At 35.4% G+C, this 20983-nt stretch overlaps 1 protein-coding gene across 1 annotated transcript; it reads right to left on the reverse strand.

The window, feature by feature from the left end:
- Nucleotides 1-863: 863 nt before the first annotated feature.
- LOC104594384 (small nuclear ribonucleoprotein SmD1a-like) lies at nt 864-4846 on the reverse strand. The gene is made up of 4 exons (XM_010254678.3): nt 4689-4846; nt 4508-4584; nt 1292-1483; nt 864-1160 (listed from the first exon to the last, which is right to left on the reverse strand). Exons 1-4 carry the CDS (start codon nt 4700-4702, stop codon nt 1099-1101), a joined length of 345 nt encoding a protein of 114 aa, XP_010252980.1. The 5' UTR covers nt 4703-4846; the 3' UTR covers nt 864-1098.
- Between the last annotated feature and the right edge of the window lie 16137 nt (nt 4847-20983).

The following is a 20983-nucleotide window of genomic DNA, read 5'->3' on the forward strand; positions in this document are numbered from 1 at the left end:
GGATCGGTTTGATTTGAAAAAACGGCCCACGGTCCAGTCCATAAACACCCTTTAGTACTTGGCTACCGGATCCCGAATTGTAGCAGCTTTACCTTTACGAAAACCAATTTTAGAGTTAAACTTGATTGGGTGGATTCAAGTCATAATTTTGATATCCTTCCAGAATTATTAGGTTACCCTTTAACCCAGTCAATAAATATCCAATGAAAATTTAATTTATACCAAACTTTTTTAAACTATATTCTACCAAAAAACAGAAAAAAAGGAATGGAAGAGAATTAGTCCAGTAGTCCGTCCACTGCTACAAGTGAAGCATGTTAATAGAAAAGATACCAAGCCAATCACAATGTGCCATGTCAGCTTGGTACATGGGCCCCACGTACACGGTGGGTGCTCACACGATAGACCTATACATGTTTTGCTCTTGCTCAATCTCCATGTGCAACTCAAGATCAACTATGTACGATGTGACAAAACACAAGGCCCAGAACCAGAGACACTAGGCAGTAGCAAACTGCGCGTCTGAGTGGGGACTCGCTTTAGTCCGGTGGCCACATTAAAAACGGCAGAGACGTTGCCGAGCATATGGAGAAGGGAGTGGCAATAGCTGAACTGTGATCTTAAAACTTGAATTTTAACATTTCAGCTGAAGAACTGGAGTATGTCACCCAGAATAAATCACACGAGTATAATTCAAAAGTTCCATTATATCTCTGTGTTGAGGCAGGTTCGTTGATCAACCAATAGAATAAAATCCAAGCATTTTGGCTGCCACTGCACATGTCAAGTGCAACAACAAACGGGGATCATCAATAAAATCCAAGATCTCATTCTTTTTAGATAACTAACCATGAAAAGATATGTCGAGTTAACAATGTAAAAGTAGATCTCATTCTAATGGTGTCGCAGAGAGTCTCAAGTACCAAAGTATAAGAGCTACATTCTGAGTAATTGGAATAAAACAGAAAGTTGCAATATCAATCCCACATTTTTATATGCTCCAGAGTCCCAGACACACATCTCCATAAATTCTCCCTCCGCCAGCACACTATTTGTACATAAGCAGATGCTGCAAAAATTCGAAAGAGTGCAACAGGACTAGCGGCCACGACCACGTCCACGCCCACGGCCCCGGCCACGACCACGTCCCACAGGCCTCCCTGGTTAACAAAATAGAAGCCACAACATCATTAGTAAACCTGGCAAAGAACCGAGGAAAAGATTCAAGGAAAGGAAGCACGGTGGAATGAATAAAACACCACAGGAAAAAAAAGCAAAACATGCACAATACCAGCAGTAGGTTTCTTGGGCTTGACCCTAGGTGTCTCTTCCACCAACAACGTCTCAAGGTTCAAGCTATCAGGAAGGATATAATACCGGATGTTGTTACCCCTAACACTAAGATGATCAAGAGTAACCGGGTTTTTCCCCTTCAATGTCAATTTCACCGTCTTCAAATGTGTATTCATGCTAATATCCACTCCTGCAATAGTCCAGGCAAGGCCAATGTTATATTCAGATGTGTGCTGGTAGATTTTTCTACTCACGTCAGCAGTGGCAGCACAACATAAGAATAAACCACTATATGATAAGTTATTATAGTCAAACTATCATCTTTGTTTGCATATACACATCCTCATAAACCAAAAAGAAACAAAGAAACAAAGAAACAAGATCAGAATACCAAGCACATGAAACTTTGGATTCTTTATCAAGGAAATTTGGATTAAATCAGCATTTGCATGTAAAGAAGCCTCTATATAATTAGTTGTTTGGATATGTTGAGTTCCCAGATCCATGGAAACAAACCCAACAAGTCATCATCATCATCATGCCTTATCCCAACTATATGGGGCCAGCTACATGAATCCTGTTTTGCCAATCTGTTCTATTTAAAGTCATATCCATTGTTAAATCATTAGTGTGTAAATCATATCTTACTACTTCTACCCAAGTCCTTTTGGTCTATCCCTATACCTTCTAGCCCCTTCAACTTGTAATAAATCACTTATTCTAACTAGTGTTGTTCATGGTTTTCTATGCACATGACCAAACCATCTTAGTCTTTCTCTTATTTTATCACCTATTGCCTAGGTTCTTATGGATGACACAATTCCTGATCCTATCCTCTCTAGTTTTTTTTCTTCATCCATCTTACCCTTTGCATTTCTGCCACTCATTTTCTGGACATATTTCTTGATTGCCCAAGACTCTGCTCCCTACAACATAGTTGGCCTTACAACTGTTTTATAGAATTTTCCTTTTAGTCTAAGTGGTATTCTCCTATCACATAAAAGTCCAAATGCACCCCTCCATTTTACCCATCTTGCTCTAATTCTAATTCTTTGAGTTATCTCTTAGCCTTCCAATCCTAAGGATAAATTGCAGGTGAATATATGAAATTAAATGCAAAACTTTCACCACTAAAATGAGGGGAAATTGCAGTATAGAATACATTACCCTTTGACTTATATGTTAAAACATTTGTTAAATATATAACATTGGCACATCAAATTCCAGTGCCAAAGACCATATTGAGTTCCATGCAGCAGCAGCAGCAGCAACAACACCACACACACACACACACGTGTATGGACAAACACATGCACACTCAGAGTCTCAAAAAAGGGTTAGATCTATAATTTAGTGCTGGCCTAACATTCTCAGTTTGGTGAACTTGGCAAGAGTCAAGGACTTACGACATCACCTACAAAGCACTAAAGATCCGGTAACCTAAATACTCCAAGGTACAATTAATTTGTCTTTGATCACTTGAACAATGTTTCTATTAAAAAAATCATTATTGAATAAACCATGGATTATGGTCTCAAATGATCCAGTAACCATCATTTATTGAACAAACTCCAGAGAAGCACATTGATCACATTTTCATGGAAGTTCATTAACCACACAAAGTTCCATAAAAGAAAAGATAGGGAAAAAGCATAGATTTCTAAAAAGATATAATACAGATAGTTTTTTTTTTTTTTTACAGTTATGAACTAGAACAAATACTTGGGACCTTTAACAGGAAAACCTTCTTTGTATATATACTTGGTACATGCAAGAATTGCATGCATGATAGATACTTAGGACCTAAAAAATAGGACCTTTCAAGAAACTGCATGTAACAAATAAAACTCTTTTTTAGGGGAAGAAATGCACCAGTGAATACTTTGGACATGGTCCCTTAGTAACTGATTCATCTAGAACCAAGAAATATTCATTCTAGAACCCATACTAAATGTCTGTCTAACATTACTGAAACAAAAATGAAAAAGAGAAAGTGAAAGTGGAAGTAATGTATAAGATATGGCATCCATGAACGAGGTAATCCATCATATACACCACTTCTACTGTCATACAAGTGATGCAAATATATCCTAAATCCATGTATCCTAAGTCCATGCAAATATATCCACCATATCCTCTTCTCCCCTTCTGCAATAGAAAAATAAATTCCCTCAACTCAACCCAATTCAACACAAATAAGCCTTATCCCAACTATATGGGGTCGGCTACTTCAATCCTGTTCCACTATTCCACTATGTTCAGTTGCATCTTCGTTGTTAAAATGTGGGCTATCAAATCATTTCTCACTACTACATCCTTCAATCCATATCCTTTTTGGCCTGCCCTAGCTCTTCAAGAGCCTTCAACTTGTAACAGACAACTTCTCATTGGTGTTTTAGATGGCTTTTTTTTCTTTTTTTGCAAGTGACAAAACCATCTTAGTTTACTTTTACTTATTTTGGCTACTTCTAGGTTCCCAAGTAAAGGTAAAAGGTCCAAGAAGATTGGCATGTTCCCAATTCCTCATGTGGGTCTTTCAATGTTCCCATTACATGTAGGCTTGCCCCGTTCCTGCGTTGCAGAACCCAAAAGGTCCCATTAATATCGACGATAATAAACACTCAGTTCCATTTCAACGCTCTAAATTCTTATCCTGCATTGTACACTATGGTGCTAAAATGAGAAATAGAGATCCTCCTTTCCTCGAAAAAAAAAGAAAAAGAAAGAAATAGAAACCCTCCAGTCTCAATTAAACTAATATCCTACTTTTCAACAACCCCAGCAGCAAAATAAATAAATAAATAAACGAAAGAAAGAAAGAAAGTTAAAAAAAAATGAAGAAGAGAAATGAACGAAATCATACTACGCGAACATGGCATTTACAACGCTCCTGAAAATCTCAAATAAATTCTATTGGGAAACCAACAAAAATATAGGAAAGCTCTAAATTGTCCAATTTGATTCAGTAGCAAAGAGTGCAGAACATCGCCCCAACAGAGAGGGTTACACGAACCCTCTCCCGCCACTGTTCTCTATCAAGAGCATAAGATGAGAATATAAATAAAAATAAAAGGGAAACCCTAGGATTTAGCAAAACCCTAACAAATAGAACAAAAATCTGCAAAATCCAGCGGAACTCAAGAAACCAGAAAGAAACAGAACCTACAAGCTTCAAGAAGTAAAGTTGAGAATAGAGTGAGGTAGAGAGAGGAACCTGTAATGGTGCCATGAACAACAGTCCCGTTCTTGAGTTCGATTGACACTGTCTCGTTGTTCAACTTCATCAAAAACCTGTTTTTTAGATCCCAATCGAAAACCCAAAACAAAAGGGTCAGAAGAGTTCTACTCAAGAAACTTAAACCACAAAAAAAATAATAAAAATAAAGATGGAATACCTAACAAGCTTCATCTTGGCGAGCAGTGGAAACTAGGGCAGCTGAAAGCAAAGCCAGTAAAGAAGCGGGAGGCGAGACCTGGTTTTGAAGCGACAAGGGTTTAGTAAGGGCTGGGCTCCGACACCACGAGATTACGAGGCCCAGGCCCCTTATGCGTGCTTTGAATACAAGAAACATTCTGTTTTTCATCTTCCATCACTTACAATTGCATCGTATACCGTAGATCTGGAATTTTTAGCAGTTTAGTAGCTATTCGATCATACACCTCACATTTGGAATTTTGGAATATGTTGTATACATGCTGAATTATTTAAGGTTGCGTACGATAAATTTAAATTTTGAATTATGATCCGAAAACTCAAAATTATTTGAGTCTTAAATCTGGAAAAAATGATTTTATCTATTTTGGGCATAGTGTCACTTTGGTCCCCAAATTTTAAAATGGACAATCGACTAAAATGTACCAATGTTAATAAGTTGTTAAGTGGCATTTGAAAAGATGTAAATGTCTTTCAAGTGTTATTTAATTTTCTTTATCAACAATCTTAACATTGATAAAAAAATGAACAGTCCTTTATCAGCTATCCAAGCGTCGATAAAAAAATGAATATTTCTAAATCCTTGACTTTTTTATTCAAGAAAGTTGGAGTCACAAGAATGTCCATTGAGGCATAACCCCAACTTCCTTGAATAGAAGATGTAAGGATCCGAGACTATTCATTTTTTGTCAATTTTTGGATGTTTGATAAAGAAAATTAGATGACACTTGAAGAGCATATATGTCTTTTCAAATGCCACTTAACGGTTGATTAAACGGCTAGTTAACGACAAATGTTGGATTGACACATTTTGAAAGTTCGGGTACTGAATTGTCGCGTTTTAAAGTTTGGGGATGAAAGTGGTACTAGGCCCAAAGTACATGATACTAATCGGGAATTTTTCATAATAATAATAATAATAACAAACAAACAAAATCGTTTGAATTGGAGTAATTCTCTAATGTCTAAAATTGTGAAATTTACTATTTTACCCCCATAACAATATCGTTTGATAATATTAAAATTAATAAAAATAGTATTAAATAAAAAACACTATTAAATAATATAATATCATTTTATTTTTATTTTCACTACTACTACTATTATTATTATTATTATTACTATTATACACCTCTAAAATGTGGTATGCAAGACCTTGTCAAATGCTTCCAAGGGTTAGGCCCAATAACAGGTAGAGCAAATTTCTTAAACTATCCTTATGGTTCAACTAATTGATTAATTCTATATTTAGTGTTTAGATATTGTCTCAGAGTATCTCTAAGTTTTTTAACAATCGTCTAATTCTACCCATGTCCTTAACATCAGTTATTGATCCTTTGTCAAAATCCATACACATGTGACACGTGAGTTATAAAATTATTTTAAAATCAAATATTACCCTCCATCCCTCTTCTGTCGGGTAAGAATCACCGTTAGAGTTCTCCTCCACTACCTTCACCTTCACAATGTTCATCGTCCTTTGCACAGTTCTTAATCAGAGCTAGGCTTTTCTCTAAAGGCCATGAAGCAGTGGGGAGATTTGGCAGAATCCGAGGGATCAGCGAAACTATTGAGTTTCGATCTTTCTCGCTCTCTCTCACACTCGTAAACGGGATAAGCCTCCAGCCTCCTCTGTGTTGGGAGGTAGAGACCAGAGAGCAGAGAGTGTCTCCATCCGCACTCTCAAAGAAAGAAGCAACGAAAATAAAAAGAGATAGAATGCAATTCTTTTTTTGTGGATTTTAGCATTTACGGTGAACCCCACCTCTGAAAACCCTAAATTTTCTCTGTTTCAAATTTACCTACCAAATTCTTTGCTGAGAAATCTTGTTTAATGGTGGACATTTCAAGCTCTTTGATTCCGACAGATGTTGAGGATCAACTGGCCTTGAATTGTGTGTGCGTATGAGAGAGAGAGAGAGAAAGAACGGATCTCCCCCTCCATCACCACACCCCATTCTCTACGCACCCTCAAAACACCCCCATAGCTATAGCATCACCTTCTATTTATTAGCCCATTTTACTGCGGGCTTCTCCATTTGGATGATTGAGTAAAGGAAGAAGTATGAATTGGACAATTAGTTCACTACACTCCATCAACCAAAAATGCTGTCTAGGAACCTCCACACCATTTCCAATGACCAACTGACTTGTATTTTGAATCCTGCCGTTGTCTCCTCTCTACAGGATACGTAAAGAAAGACACTTGGGAAAACCACGTTGACACAAGGGATCCGATCCATCATCTTCCAAGCGCATTCGCCTTTTGCTAAAGAGATTCACATAATATCACTTCATCCTTAGCCAATCAATCTGAATTATGTTTTCCCAGTTGGTTCAATCTCTCGGAAGCAAAACCAGTGTCCTAAGGGCTACATTAGAGGTAGGTTCTCTACCTCATTTCATGTCTACAATTCCCATATCAGGATCAATGTTGGGTACGTGATGCTGAAATATGTTCGTTGTCCTTCACTTTTTTTTAACACGAGTTCAGACTTAATCTCCGTTCCTATGCATGAATTGATGGTGAATTAGATCCCCAAATGCTCTTCAATTATCTTGAACCAATTTGCTTTGCATTAAGTTATTGCATGTATTTTTGTGTCTTCAAGATGTCTGCGTTATTTTATTGATTTTTCTTCAAGTTGTGTCATCAGCAGCTGCCATTTTGTTTCCTATTTGACAGCCTAATGAGAAAGGTAATTGGGAGTTGGAGAGATGGGTGAGAGTGTGAGATGAACCTCAATATCAGCACCACCTGCGTCGTTGTTGGGTTCTGGTTCAAGGTTCAGGCCAAGTTAGTTTGCTTCTATTTCACAGTTTTCTATGTTGCTGCCTTTGTAAATGAGTACAGACCCGAGAGCACGCGTGCTGCCTGCATATTTGGGCTGCCACTAGCCATATCTGTAGATAGCAAGAAGCAATTGGCTCTTGCTTTTGTCTTGACTAATGCTAGATTTGCTGCTTTCCTTATGTCTTGCTTTCTGGGTTTGTATTTGGTTCAAGTGGTGGAGGAAGAAGGCAGCTTATTTGGAGGAGAGTAGCTATTGCGACCCAATATTCAAGATCAGGGAGCTTGAGTGGTTGCACCGACTTGAAAATTTTCATCACATGGGTTTTATTTTGAAAGCTTGAACAACAATGAAGGGTAAAATTGACATTTTATTTTTTCGTTACTATTTAACAGTGATGTCAATTATCAAAAAATTTTGGGAGTATTTTAAGATAATATATAAACAGTAAAGGTACAATTTAGTCAATTAACTAAACAATAATGATAGTTTAAGAAATTTGTCCTAATAGGTATGAATGAGCAAGCCCACCAACTTGGGCTCTCAATGGGTTATACTAATCAGGGGGATGGGTTATGGGATCCACCCAATATAGGGTAAATTGTTATATAGGGGTATTTATGTATTTTAAACTTGCATATCTTAATAGTGAGCCTCATTGATTGGTAATAAGCGGAACCCACTATGTTAATTTAAAAGTGGGCATGGTCCATTTTAATATTTTAAACTTAAATATTTTAACACTAGTAGGGGTGCAAGTCGGGCAGATTGGGTCGGGTTTATGGTCAATCCAGGCCCAGTCCTAAAATTTGGGCTTAAGGCCCAAACCTAGCCCGAGCCCGACTTTCCAATCCGAGCCCAACCCGCCCTGTAATTTGATGCACTCAGGTTAGGCATAGGCCCGGGCTGGGCTCGAGTTGGTCAATGAACTCTCTAAAATTATAGATATATATAAATGTATTTATGCAAATATATATACATATATTTATGTATGTATGTAAATATGTATGCAAAATATCTATACAAATGTTATATATACAAATATATATGTATATATATGTAAATATTATGCAACATTTACATATATACACATATAGATGTATAAATGTATATAATTGGGCCTGGCTCGGGCTACCTAAGGGCTAGGATCGAGCTCGGCTCAAAAAATAAAATCCGAATTCTTGGGCCCAAGTCCAGTCTGAGGATCGAAAATCCAAGCTCAACCTATGTAAAATTCCGGGTTGGGTTGGTTTGGGCTCAGGCTGGGCCCACCCAAGTTGCACCTCTAAACATTAGGCCCCATTGATAAGTGGGACCCACTATGCTGATTTTACAATGGGCATAGTCCATTTTAATATTTCAAACTTAAATATTTTAACAATAGTTCCCACTGATAAGTGAGACCCACTATACTGATTTGATACTAGGTAAGGCCTACTTTGATATTTTAAACTTAAATATTTTAATGGTGGGCTCCACTGATAAGTGGGACCAGCTATGCTGATTTGATAGTGGGCATGGCCCGCTAATAAATGAGACCCACTATGCTAAATGAGTCCCACTAAATTAGATTACTTAAAATTGGTTATGGTAGTGGGTATGGCCCACTAAAGCATTGAACTATGATCATTAAACTCTATTTTTGTTTATGGTGGTTAGCACCTACCAAATCAAAATAATTTACACCTATGATCTTTCTTTTGAGGTGGATAAAATCCATTGAATATGATAGTGGACCCCAAAAAATATCATTAACTTTTGATCATTAGATCTTGTTTTTTGTTTATAATGGATTAGACATGTTTATGGGCTGAGTAGCCCGACACTTGTACATATTATTAGGCCCGTAGGCTCGGACTTGGGCCCAATTATCTAAGCCTGACTTACTTTCGGACTAGGCTTAGGATTTCACAAAAAGCCCGACCCACCAATATTTTATATAATAAAAATATTAATAATATATTATTAAAAATATAATAGTATATATTTTTCCTAACCCTAATTCATTTTTTTCATTCAAATCGATAGTCTTCCTCGTCTCATCCCATGTTTTATTCGAACTTCGAACTGGAACTTCTTCCCTTTCACAACGACAGCCGGCGGTAGCGCTAGTATCTGGACTAGACAAGTCTGCAATGTATTCAGACTTAAAAATGAATTTTGAACCCAGAAATGTATTCAGATTTCAGGCTGGACAAGTCTACAATGTATTCTAGACTGGACAAGTATGCAATTTTTGATGTCCTGATCAAAGTGGCCAATTGGCCATCTTAAATTCTTAAATTTTCTTCTTTTAAGTCTTACATTTACATGTAAAGAGAAGTGGAAACTTTGTCAACTTTCTTGCTCTAAATGCGTAGAAGAAACTAGAATTTTTGCATGTTCTTTAGTTTTGGTTGATACTTGGATTACTTCTGTCTTTAGCATTGTGGTTAAATAAGGGGAAGATTAGATAACTGTTATTTACTTTAATAGTCTTGGATTGTTATGGAAATGAAAAGAAGAATCATTAAGGTAGCTGCTTGACTGTTTGTATATCCAAATATGAATCAAGTATAATAGTTTCACTTATCTTTACACTGTATAATGTTGATAGCTTGATACTTTTCTTGGCTTTGCAACCATGCCATCATTCAAAAATTTTAGTACGTTTATTTTCTTATCAACACTAGATTTAGATACAAGAATCCATGTATATTATCATTTAGCTACGACATACATATAATTAACATACATTAAGTTATATCCATTTACAATGTTTTACCCTCTTGAAAAGGTAATTGAATGTTATGCACTTTGAAATGAAGATTTATAGTGTAGCTATTTTTGTTTAGTTTTTTTTTTTTATATTATATATGCTTGACTTATTTGAAAAATTGAAATATTTCATGTAGGTTATTTGATAATCTAAATGTTAATGGCAAGTGAAAGTTGTAGCTGTAAGAATGGAGGTCCCAAACCAGAGGATGACTATGGAGAGTATGACCAAAATTCTACTAAGAAAATATTGATACTCAAGGTGTGGGAAGAAATGGAAAATATTAATTCAGAAAAGACACAGCGCAATCACTATAAGATCTTAAAAGCTAAATCAAGTAAGGAAACCACTCACTTAAAGCATCATTTAACATATTGCCATAGATGTATATGATTTGTGACACTTAGTAGTATAAGGTAACCACATAATCAAACAATGATGTGAGTACATCTTTTAAAAATTATGAATTTGACCAACAAGTCTTGTAGGGCACTTTCTATTTTTCTTGTGTGTGGAAAACACCCTTTTACCATTACTGAAGTACTTGGTTTTAGATTTTTTATACAATTTATAAACATTGAGTTTAAAAGTGTGATCAAGCATACTGCTAGAAGAGATATCATGTCTAACTATGTGAAAGAGAGAGAAGGTGTGAACAAGGATCTAAGTATCGGTATCGGGTATCGTATCAAACAGTTTGGATATGGATATGGATGCGCTTTAGAAACGCATGGATATAGACAAAAGATATGAAAACACATGGATATGCTAGGAAAATGATACAAATTTCATAAATACATCTATTACACTAATTTTAAAAGTCAAAATAACAACAAATAAAGCATAAATACATAAAAGAATATATTACTAATTGTGCGTGTCAGAAAAACCGGCTCACTTGTCGCTTGGGCTAGAAATGGAGTCGCCACCCATCAGATTAAGAAATGGAGGTGATGGGAGCTCTGAGAATGATTTAAAATGTTTTATTCTAATAGTGACTCCAAAACCCAAGGCACCGATCCAAACCAATCCGGGTAAGACTCGGAAGGGAGAGGGAAGGGGTTAGGCACCCCTCTCCTAGGTCCAATAGGTGGGGCCCACATGGTATACCAACAAACATTTATCTAATTGATTAAAGCATAATCGGCAAACTAAACTTTTAGGTCCTTCTCCTTTCCATTCCAAGAAACCGACTTTAGTGATCATTCAATGCCATTTACAAAATTGAACTGAACATTTAGAGTACTCAGATCAAGAAAACTTAAGGAAATTAGAACAACATTAAATCCAATCCTAAGCATGCAAGCATTTAATAGAAATCCAATCCAGATTCAGAGTTTCCCACTCTTCTATTTACGTAGAACATAATATACGCAGAACATAATATGTTGAGCACAAGCGCTAGCAGTAGCAACAACAAATGAAAAAAAATTATAATCAACAAAATGAAATACACGATCAACAGTTCATTGAAACTCATGGTAAATAGGATAGAAAAACAAAACACAGGAAGCAACCTAGTAACTAAGAAATATACCACTAGAGTGGGATTACCAGGGTTGTATGTTGGCCTAAACTCGACGATGTATGAACAGGGGAATCGACTAAACTAACAAATGTGCATCACTGGTCTTCAGACTTCAAGGATTTAGATCAGGGGATCAAAAGCATATTCGAGAGTGAACTTTATTGATTGGGAAAATGGTGATGCCAAAGGGACAGGTTGCGACCGAAAGATTTGCACTATCGATCTTGGGCTGAGATCTACCACTACTGTGGTTCGGTTCCAATGGTGGACAGTTTGAATTCGAATCTAATGATTAGGGGGATTTGATCCGATGGAAGGGAGAAAGAGATGGAAAAGAGAAATGAGAAAGAGAGAGGGAGACAAAGAGATCCAATGGGATTTGTCGCTGCTTCTGGTTTGGTGGTGGGTTCGACGGTGACAGGGGGCGGCAACTGGTTCAGTGCAGAAATAGAAAAAAAAAAGAATAATAAAAGAAAGAAAGGAGAGAGAGAGAGAGAGAGAGAGAGAGAGAGAAGGAGAGGGGCCAGTGGTGGAATGGGAGATTGCTGAGCTGGAATCCGCCGTTGTAACAGTTGCAGTAGCAGAAATGAAACAAAGAAAGGAAAGAGGGGGAAGAAGAAGAAGAAGAAGAAGAAGAAGAAGAAGAAGAAGAAGAGGAGGAGGAGGAGGAGGAGGAGGGGGTGCTGCTGCCGCTGCAACTCTATTCGAATGCTCGAAGGGGAGAGACGATGGATGGTCAATCCTTCTAATTCTCGGATTTTTGGATTAGGGCAAATGAAAGCTTAGGTTAAATTTATATGGGAGGTAGGGCATTTTCATAATTTTGGGGACTCTAAGTGACATTTTTGTAATTTCAAAAAGGTATGGTCAAACCAGGTCAAAGGGTGGTCAAACCGGGGTTCTGGATGGGTGGCTGAGATTTAGGGTAAAAAATGAAGGGTTGAGATGGGTCTGACTATAGAGGGAGGTTTGTGTCTATGGGCTAACGAGATTGGTCGAAATGAAATCTTTTTAGATGGAGGGGTAAATGAGGGTATTTTGGCTGAAATTTTAAAGGGTGGGGTTTTCAAACATTCTGGGTTGATTGGTAGGGTTGGATTGGCCCAACTGAGCCTGGATTGGATAGATCTAGAAAGGGCTCAATTCGATTAATTTAGGGGCTCGAAATGAGATCTTTGTATGATCAAAGGGTAAACAAGGTTTGTTTTGGGTGAAATTTCACAAGGTAAGATTTCTGGGTAATCTGAGGTTAGAATTATTGAACCTAAACATATAGTATTTGTCTAGGTTCATGTTAATGATAAAGTTAATAAGTTTTATTTTATTTCACTTAATATCACAAATTGAATGATGGTATAGTGGCTTAGAATGTTAGCGCACAATGACATTTGTGCCAAGACTTAGTTCAAATCTTTGTAAGAGTGCTTTTTAAACAAGACAAGAGATGCATACATATTATTGTGTATCGGAACGTATCAGTCTGTATCGATCGATATGATGTGATACACATTGATATTGATCTGTATCTTGTTGATATGCACAATTGGACACCGTAGCGTATCTCATATCCATTGGAAATTATAGAAAGGGATTATTCATTTTAAATCTTTGGCACCTCCTTTTGATGGGTTATTTTTATTAGATGAGGTGGCTATGTGCTTAAGTGAATGGAATATTAATTAGAAAATTTTTAGCACCACATTAGATAATGCAAGTTATAATAATGTGATGGCTAGTTCTCTAAAAGTCATATCTTCAATATATAAATATTTGGTGTGTGGTGGTGATTATTTTAAGATTCATTGTTGTATCCATATTTTGAATCTTGATGTGGAAGCTAATTTGAGACTTGATGATGTTCTCGCTAAAAGTCATAATAGTGTGAGATTTATAAAGAAATCGGTTGCTCGGAAGAACAAATTTAATGAAATTGATTAAAAAAGTTTTCATTTGAACACAACCAAAAGATTGAGGATAGATATGTATGTAACATGAACTTATTTGATGCTTGACCACGCCATTTATAATAAGCAAGTTTTACAACATTAGGGGCAAAGGAATAATATTTTTAAAATATTTATGCTTTTAGAAGAAGAGTGGGGAAAGGTGGATAGAGTTCACAAATTCTTGAAGATATTTTATTATGTTACTTGCATGTTTTCTGCTACCAAGCACCATACTTCACACATTTATTTTAAGGGAGTGTGGATGGTTCATAAACATTTGTTGGAAATGAGTAAGGAACCTAGTAATTTTATGTTTGACATGATTAGAGATATGAAAGAAAATTTTGATAAATATGGGTTGAATATAATATGATTTTGTCTTGTGCTGCGGTGTTGGATCCCTGTTGCAAGATAAGGTTAGTGGAGTATTGTTTTAATAAGATTTATGGGGAGGTGCTGGGGAGTGTGTTAATTTTATTTCAAATACTCTTCATGCATTGTTTATTGAACATAAGGAAAAAATTTCCTCTACCTCCATGGTTGGATCTTCTAGTCAAATTAACGTGAGGCATATGATAATGGTGATGGATTTGAGGATTATTAACAGTTTTTAAGTTAAAAAAAAGTCTCAAAATGATAAAACTCAATTAGATCTTTACTCGGTGGAGAAAAGCCTTGATATAAAGGCAGATGTTGATGTTTTGTTATATTGGAGTAAGAGTTCACTTAGGTACCTAAGTTGGCATCAAATGACTTGAGATATTTTAGCTATTCCTCTTTCCATAGTTGCATTTGAATCGGCTTTCAGCACTAGAAAGAAGGTAATCAATCCATGGAGAAGTTCACTTAAACCTAAGACAATTCAAGCAAGCTTTCATTTGTCTTGAAGATTGGCATCATGCATAAGGCTTTGCAATAGGTGATTATATCTACTATTTATTGAAATTAGACCTGTTCACGGGTCTGGTCGGGGCTTGCTTTGCCTCTATATTAATAGAATATGCTCAGGCCTAAAGCCGACCTAACCATCGAGCCTAGGTCTTGAGTCCGGGCCTGGCAGAAATTTGGAGAAAATATTTTTTTACTTTTTAATTCAATTAAAAACTATTTATTTATATTAAAAGACCTCAAAACCTAAAAAAATAATGAAAGATCCTCACTATTACTTGAAAAAAGAGAAGAAAAATAAAGAAAAAAATATTTTCTATATATATACTTTTATTATATAAAATATATTTTTATTATATAATACATTAGCAAGTCGGGCTTGAGCTCGGGTTAGACTTTTTTGAGAAAGCCCGAACTCGACCCAATATTTTAGGCCTGAGCCCAAGCCTGCGGCCCTAAAATCTTGTCCAAGTCCGACTTAGATCGAGCCGGGCCAAGCTGACCCGTTGTGCTACCCGGCCAATGAACAGGTCTAATTCAAATATATTATTGCTTATTTTATTGAATCTAATCTAAGAGTTATTTTCTAATTGTATGTAGGGGTCAAACTTGTTGGGCACTTCTATAGGTTTTTTAGAAAAGGAGGAGGGATCAAAAGTAGTAGTGATGATGTTGAGAAGATGCTAAATTTGATATGTTTTAGGTATTATATTACCATATCTTTCATTTATTTGTTTGTAATTTGACATGAAAATGATAATAAATTACTTATATGATATGAGCAATGACAATGACTTTACCTTTTATTTCTTTTTTCAGGTTTTGATGGCTCAAGAAGTTGGGATATTCAAGCTTGTTAGTGAATTCAAGAATAGATGGATGGTTGGAACATTTTATTTTTGGAGGAACAATATGATTTTCTATTGATGGATGGTTGCTTTCAAGAATAGATAGATGGCTAAAAGCCTAACGCATCTTTTGGAATAAGATTGGTATTGGTTATGTTTTAGTGTGTTATGAGATACTTGTGTCAATGTATGTTTTTAGGTTAACTTTATGGGGATGGTGCTAAAACATTTCATTTTTGGAGGAACAATATGATTTTATATTGATAGATGGCTGGTTAACTTGTGCCAATGTTTGTTTTCAGGTTAGCCTTGTTTGGAATTGAAAGGACGCTAGAACTTAGAATTTATAGCTAAATATAAAAAAAAAAACACGTTACATATGCCAAAAAAAATATTATTTGGAACTTGGAAAATCATGTTGGGCTTTAGGCTCGGGCTCGAGCCTAAGTATATTGTGTTGATAACAAGTGAACCTTTGGCTTTAGCTCGGCCCATGAATAGGTCTATAGTGGATGGGACCTACCAAATCAAATAATTTATACCTATTATAGTGGATGATCCACTGATTATCTTGTTTTGTGGTGATAAAATCCGCTGAATATGACAACGGGTCCCAAATATCATTAACTTTCTTTTTTTGTTTACAGGTGGTATATCTATTGTAAGTGGATAACCATTGATACTTTTATTATTTTTTTCATCTTCCCCTCTCCTCCCTCCTTTATATAGAGCAAAGTAGTTATGGGAAGGGGAGTTAAGATAACCTTCCCACTCTTCATAGATGGGATGGTTACTTAACTCTCTCCCATAACTAAATAATTTGAAATTCAACTTTAGATGAGGTGGGCCAGTTGTCAAGTATGGCCTTTTTTTATGTTTTTATGATGGGGAAGCCTGAAGCCATAGGACTCCCTAATATTTCAAATACTAAACAAATTGCTCCCTCAAGCTTTATCTCCTTATCTAGGAGATAAGGCTTGGCTTCTTTTTGCATGGGTTATATGATTCAAACTTGAATCATTCTCCTAGGTAAGGTTTTAAAAACCGGACCAAAAACATAACTTTTTGGATACTGGTTCTCGGGTCAAATGGTCCGACCATCTGATTCGAATGGATGGCTCATTTTGATTTAAAAAATAAAAAAATAAAAATAAAAAAGTTGACAATTTTTAACCCCATCCAGTTCAAATGGATGGCTCATTTTGTTTGACTTTATTATAATAAGGGATTAGATTGAAATTTTTAACCCCATATATTTTGTTTAATTGGTTAATAACCAATTGAGAATTGTCAAACACTTGTAAATGTTCAAGATTCATTTCTCATGCTTTTTTCTTGCGAATTATAATTGCTTCATATTCTATAGTGTTATGCGAGCATAATGATGTAAGGGAGAATGAATAGAGAATCAATTCCCCTGATGGCATGATAAATATGATGCCTACAAGGCTGCACCTTGTTTTGAAGAGGCTCCATCAAAATAGAGTTGCCACGGTTTTGCAGCTTCTATATACAAGACTCTTTCGTTTGAAAGATCATCTAATAATTCCATAGGATTAGGCACAGGGTAAGCTGCCAAAAAGTTAGTTATTGCTTGACCCTTAATTTCTTTTAAAGGCATATATTTTATTTCAAACTCTAAAAGAATTAAGATCAACTTGTCTAGTCTTCCTGTTAAAACAGGTGAGGAAAGTAAGTATCATAAGGGACAAGCTCTTGAGATCAAAGTATTAATTGGGTGTGCAAGCACATTATTGTTCTAATTTTTACACAAAAAATATTAGAGCTAGGCACACTTTTTCAATTGAGGAGTAATTAAACTTTGCCCCCACTAATGTTCTACTCAAATAATATAGGGCATTTTCTCTCCCTTTATCATTATTTTAGGCTAGAATGTCCCTAGTAATTTTATGAAGTTGAAATATACAAAATTAATGGTTTTTCCCTTTATAGACAACACTAGCACTAGTGGATTTAGCAAGTAATTGTTTTTATTTTGAAAATCATTTTGGCATGCTTTATCCCATTCAAAAGGTGTATTTTTCATCATCAACCTTGAAAATGATTGACATCTCCCAAATAAATTAGAAATGTATCTTCTTATATATGCCAACTTACCTTGTAAAACTCACAACTGTCGTAGATTTCAAGGAATAGCATCTCCAATATCTCCTTGATCTAATGGGGTCGATCTCAATTCCTCAATGTCAAACAATTAATCTGAGAAATTTTCTTGATGTTACCCTAAATGCATATTTCAAGGGATTCATTTTGAATTAAGGTTTTCAAAGTCTTTCGAAGACTCTTTCTAGATCACCTATATGATGCTTTTTTTTTTTGTTTTTACAACCAAATTGTCAAATAATACTCTATAGTGTTATATAACATGTCATTAAATATGACTGTCATGGCCTGTTGTTAGGTTGACCTTACATTTTTTAAACCAAAGGGTATTACTATGTAAAAATATATCCCTTTTGGGGTACAAAAAGCAATTAGTTCTTCATCCTTTGAGTTGTTTCAATTTGATTATGACATGAAAATCCATCCATGAAGGATAATAATTCACACCCTATGATAGCCTCCACTAATAATTATGTGATAGATAGTAGAAACTCATCTTTAGGACAAACATTATTGAGATCCCTAAAATCTATACAAATGTGTATCTGTCCATTTTTCTTTTTAACAGGAATAATATTGGCCATCCAAGTGGGATATTTAATAAAGCCAACATTTATTAGTTTACCAACCTTAGCCTCAATTTGCACTATAAGCTTAGGCATAAAGCAACATCTTATTTTATAGGACACTTATCCTTTGAGATCGTTAACCGATATATAACTATTTTAGGAATAAGTCCTAGCATATTCTAATACCCCTAAGCAAATACATCTTGGTATTCTTGGAGTAATGCTTCATAGACCTTAAATTCTTCTTCAATAAGTGAAGCACTAACAAAGATGGGCTTGGGGTCTTGAACAATGCCGAGGTTGATTTTACAAAGATTATCTTCAATTTCTTAACTCCCATCTTCAAGCTTCGATAGAGCTGGTTACATGTCTTTGATTTCTTTAACTACATGATCCTCATCAAGAAGATCAATTAACTGAGGAGCTTCTTCAAGAGGCTCTACCTATTCAAAATTTGTAAAATTAAAGTGTATATTTTAATTTTGTGATTTTTTATATCCACAAAATTCTATAATAACCTTTATACCTTGATCTTGAAGACTTATACTTTGATTTCCTTGGATAGAGATGTAGTTGACTTCAATCTTAAACTCTCCATCCATTTCAAGTTTCTTAATGATGATTCCTGGTTGCTTCTCTTTTTTTCATGATCTTTTGGGATGAAAAATATGAATCTATTGAATACATAACTTGCTTCTTTAGCTCATCTTTCAAGACTTGAGTTGTTTGAACATAGAAAATCATGGCTTTAATTCATTTGGGCTAAGAATAGCCTTCTCTCGATCTGTAAAGATCAACGCCTCTAAAGCTGATGCCACATCACTACATGTAGGAATGTCATTGCCTTTATTATTTACAAAAGAAAATGGTTTAAATTTATGAAAGACAATCCTTTTATTCCTTCTATTACTGTCTTAAAATGAAGTTGACATAATCAACTGAGCTTGAGGAATAGATTGATCAATCCTCCTTAATGGGCAAGTGTAACTTGTTGTAAGCGCTGGCATCATGCTTTGTAATGATGTAAGAGTCTTTTTTTCCCAGCTTTCTTTGACTCTTTGGAATATACCTAAAGATAGGTTTAGGTTTTGAGTAAGTTTGTCAGCCTTGTTTCCTTTTTACTTCACTTTGAGGGAGCATAATAATCTTCACTTTTGGGGCCATCAACGGAGCCTTATCTATTGTGATGGGTCCTCTATAATGTCTAAGTTCTTCGATGAACATAGTATATTTCCTCGGCTTAAAAAAGATCCCAACTTGTTTAATTAGCTTACATATATCCTGATATTAATGCTCATTTTTTTGCTTCCATATCTGATTTTGACTTCTGTGATTGTTTTGCCGCAACACCAATAAGTGACATAGAGATTTCAACTCGAAATTTTATAGTCTTTGAAGGTCTTTTAGAATTAGGCCTTCAAATAATATTAGAAGACTCTTTCAAAGCCTCTTTTGTAAGGGAAGAAATTTAATTGAAAACAACTCTCTTTCCATGAAGAGTAGAATCATTTCCACTTGATGACATAAGTTCTACAACTCGAGGTTTCATCTATAATGAAGTAGAAGCATTTTCATTATTCTCCTTTGAAACCTTGGTAGATATTTTGGAGATAGATTTTTCTACAAAAATGGCCACCATCATGATTGGAGTTGTTTGAGGAATGGGTAAATTAAGTGGAATGGTACCAATCGTAATATGGGTAGGTGGAATTGTCCTAGCCCTAGGTTTGGTGATCTTAATTGGAGAAATTGTTCTCAGTGTTGAGATATTCAAGGTTGTAGAAATAACCTTCTTGAGCGGATTAGTTTTAGGAGGCTCTAACCCTATAGCTTCTATACATAGGCTTCTTTTTACAGGGGGTGTCTTAACGACCTTTTTCTTTTTCTCATTCTTGATTTTCTTCTCAACCTTAGGAATTGAGGGAAAAGTAGCAGCGAGGGAGTTTGTTTCCACAGTAAATATTGCTTTGTACAAAGGTTTCTTTGAACTCTTCGCCCTTCCATTGTTTGTTGTAGTAAGACATTGATAATACACAATTACTTTGGGAGCCATGCTTGTTAACTTGTAATTTATAAAAAGTCAGAAATTTTTTAATAATATCAAAGATGAAAGGGAGAATAAGGTCCAACCAGGCATGCGAAAATTATGTTTTGATCATAAAGAAAAAGCTTGAACAAAGTCTGATTTACGTATTCAGGGCACATGATTTTGATTACATTCCTTGGAGGAAATACACTTTGATTTTGATTTTATGTGAAAGAAATATTTTTTAAGGGTTAGACTCAATAACAAGTATAAGAAGGCCCATCAACTTGGGCTTTCAATGGGTTATACTAATGAGTGGATCCCACAATCTGTGGATGAGTCATGGAACCCACCCACTATGTAGTAAATAGTTATATATTGGGTATTTATGTATTTTAAACTTGCATATTTTCACCACTGATTGGTAATAAGTAGGATCCACTATATTGATTTAATAGTGGGCATTATGCACTTTAATATTTTAAACTTAAATATTTCAATAGTGGGTCCACTGATAAGTGGGACCCATTAATATTTCAAACTTAAATATTTTAACAATAGGCCTTGCTGATAAGTGGGACCCACTATGCTGATTTGATATTAGGCATGCGCCACCTTGATATTTTAAACTTAATTATTTTAAGAGTGAGAACCACTATGCATTGGCATGACCCACTTTAATATTTTAAACTGAAATATTTTAACAATGGGCAGTGTTTATAAGTGGAACCAACTGTGTTGATTTAAATAAAGCATTTACTCTATTAATTATTAGGGG

Source organism: Nelumbo nucifera, chromosome 1, assembly GCF_055504915.1.
Source record: "Nelumbo nucifera cultivar China Antique chromosome 1, China Antique-T2T, whole genome shotgun sequence".
Classification (NCBI taxonomy): Eukaryota; Viridiplantae; Streptophyta; class Magnoliopsida; order Proteales; family Nelumbonaceae; genus Nelumbo; species Nelumbo nucifera.

Coding starts and splice junctions, on each gene's coding strand:
- LOC104594384 (XM_010254678.3), bottom strand. Junction 1,484..4,507: donor TGTTCATGGCACCATTACAG/GTTCCTCTCTCT, acceptor GGACTATTGCAG/GAGTGGATATTAGCATGAAT. Junction 1,161..1,291: donor GCCCAAGAAACCTACTGCTG/GTATTGTGCATG, acceptor TTTGTTAACCAG/GGAGGCCTGTGGGACGTGGT.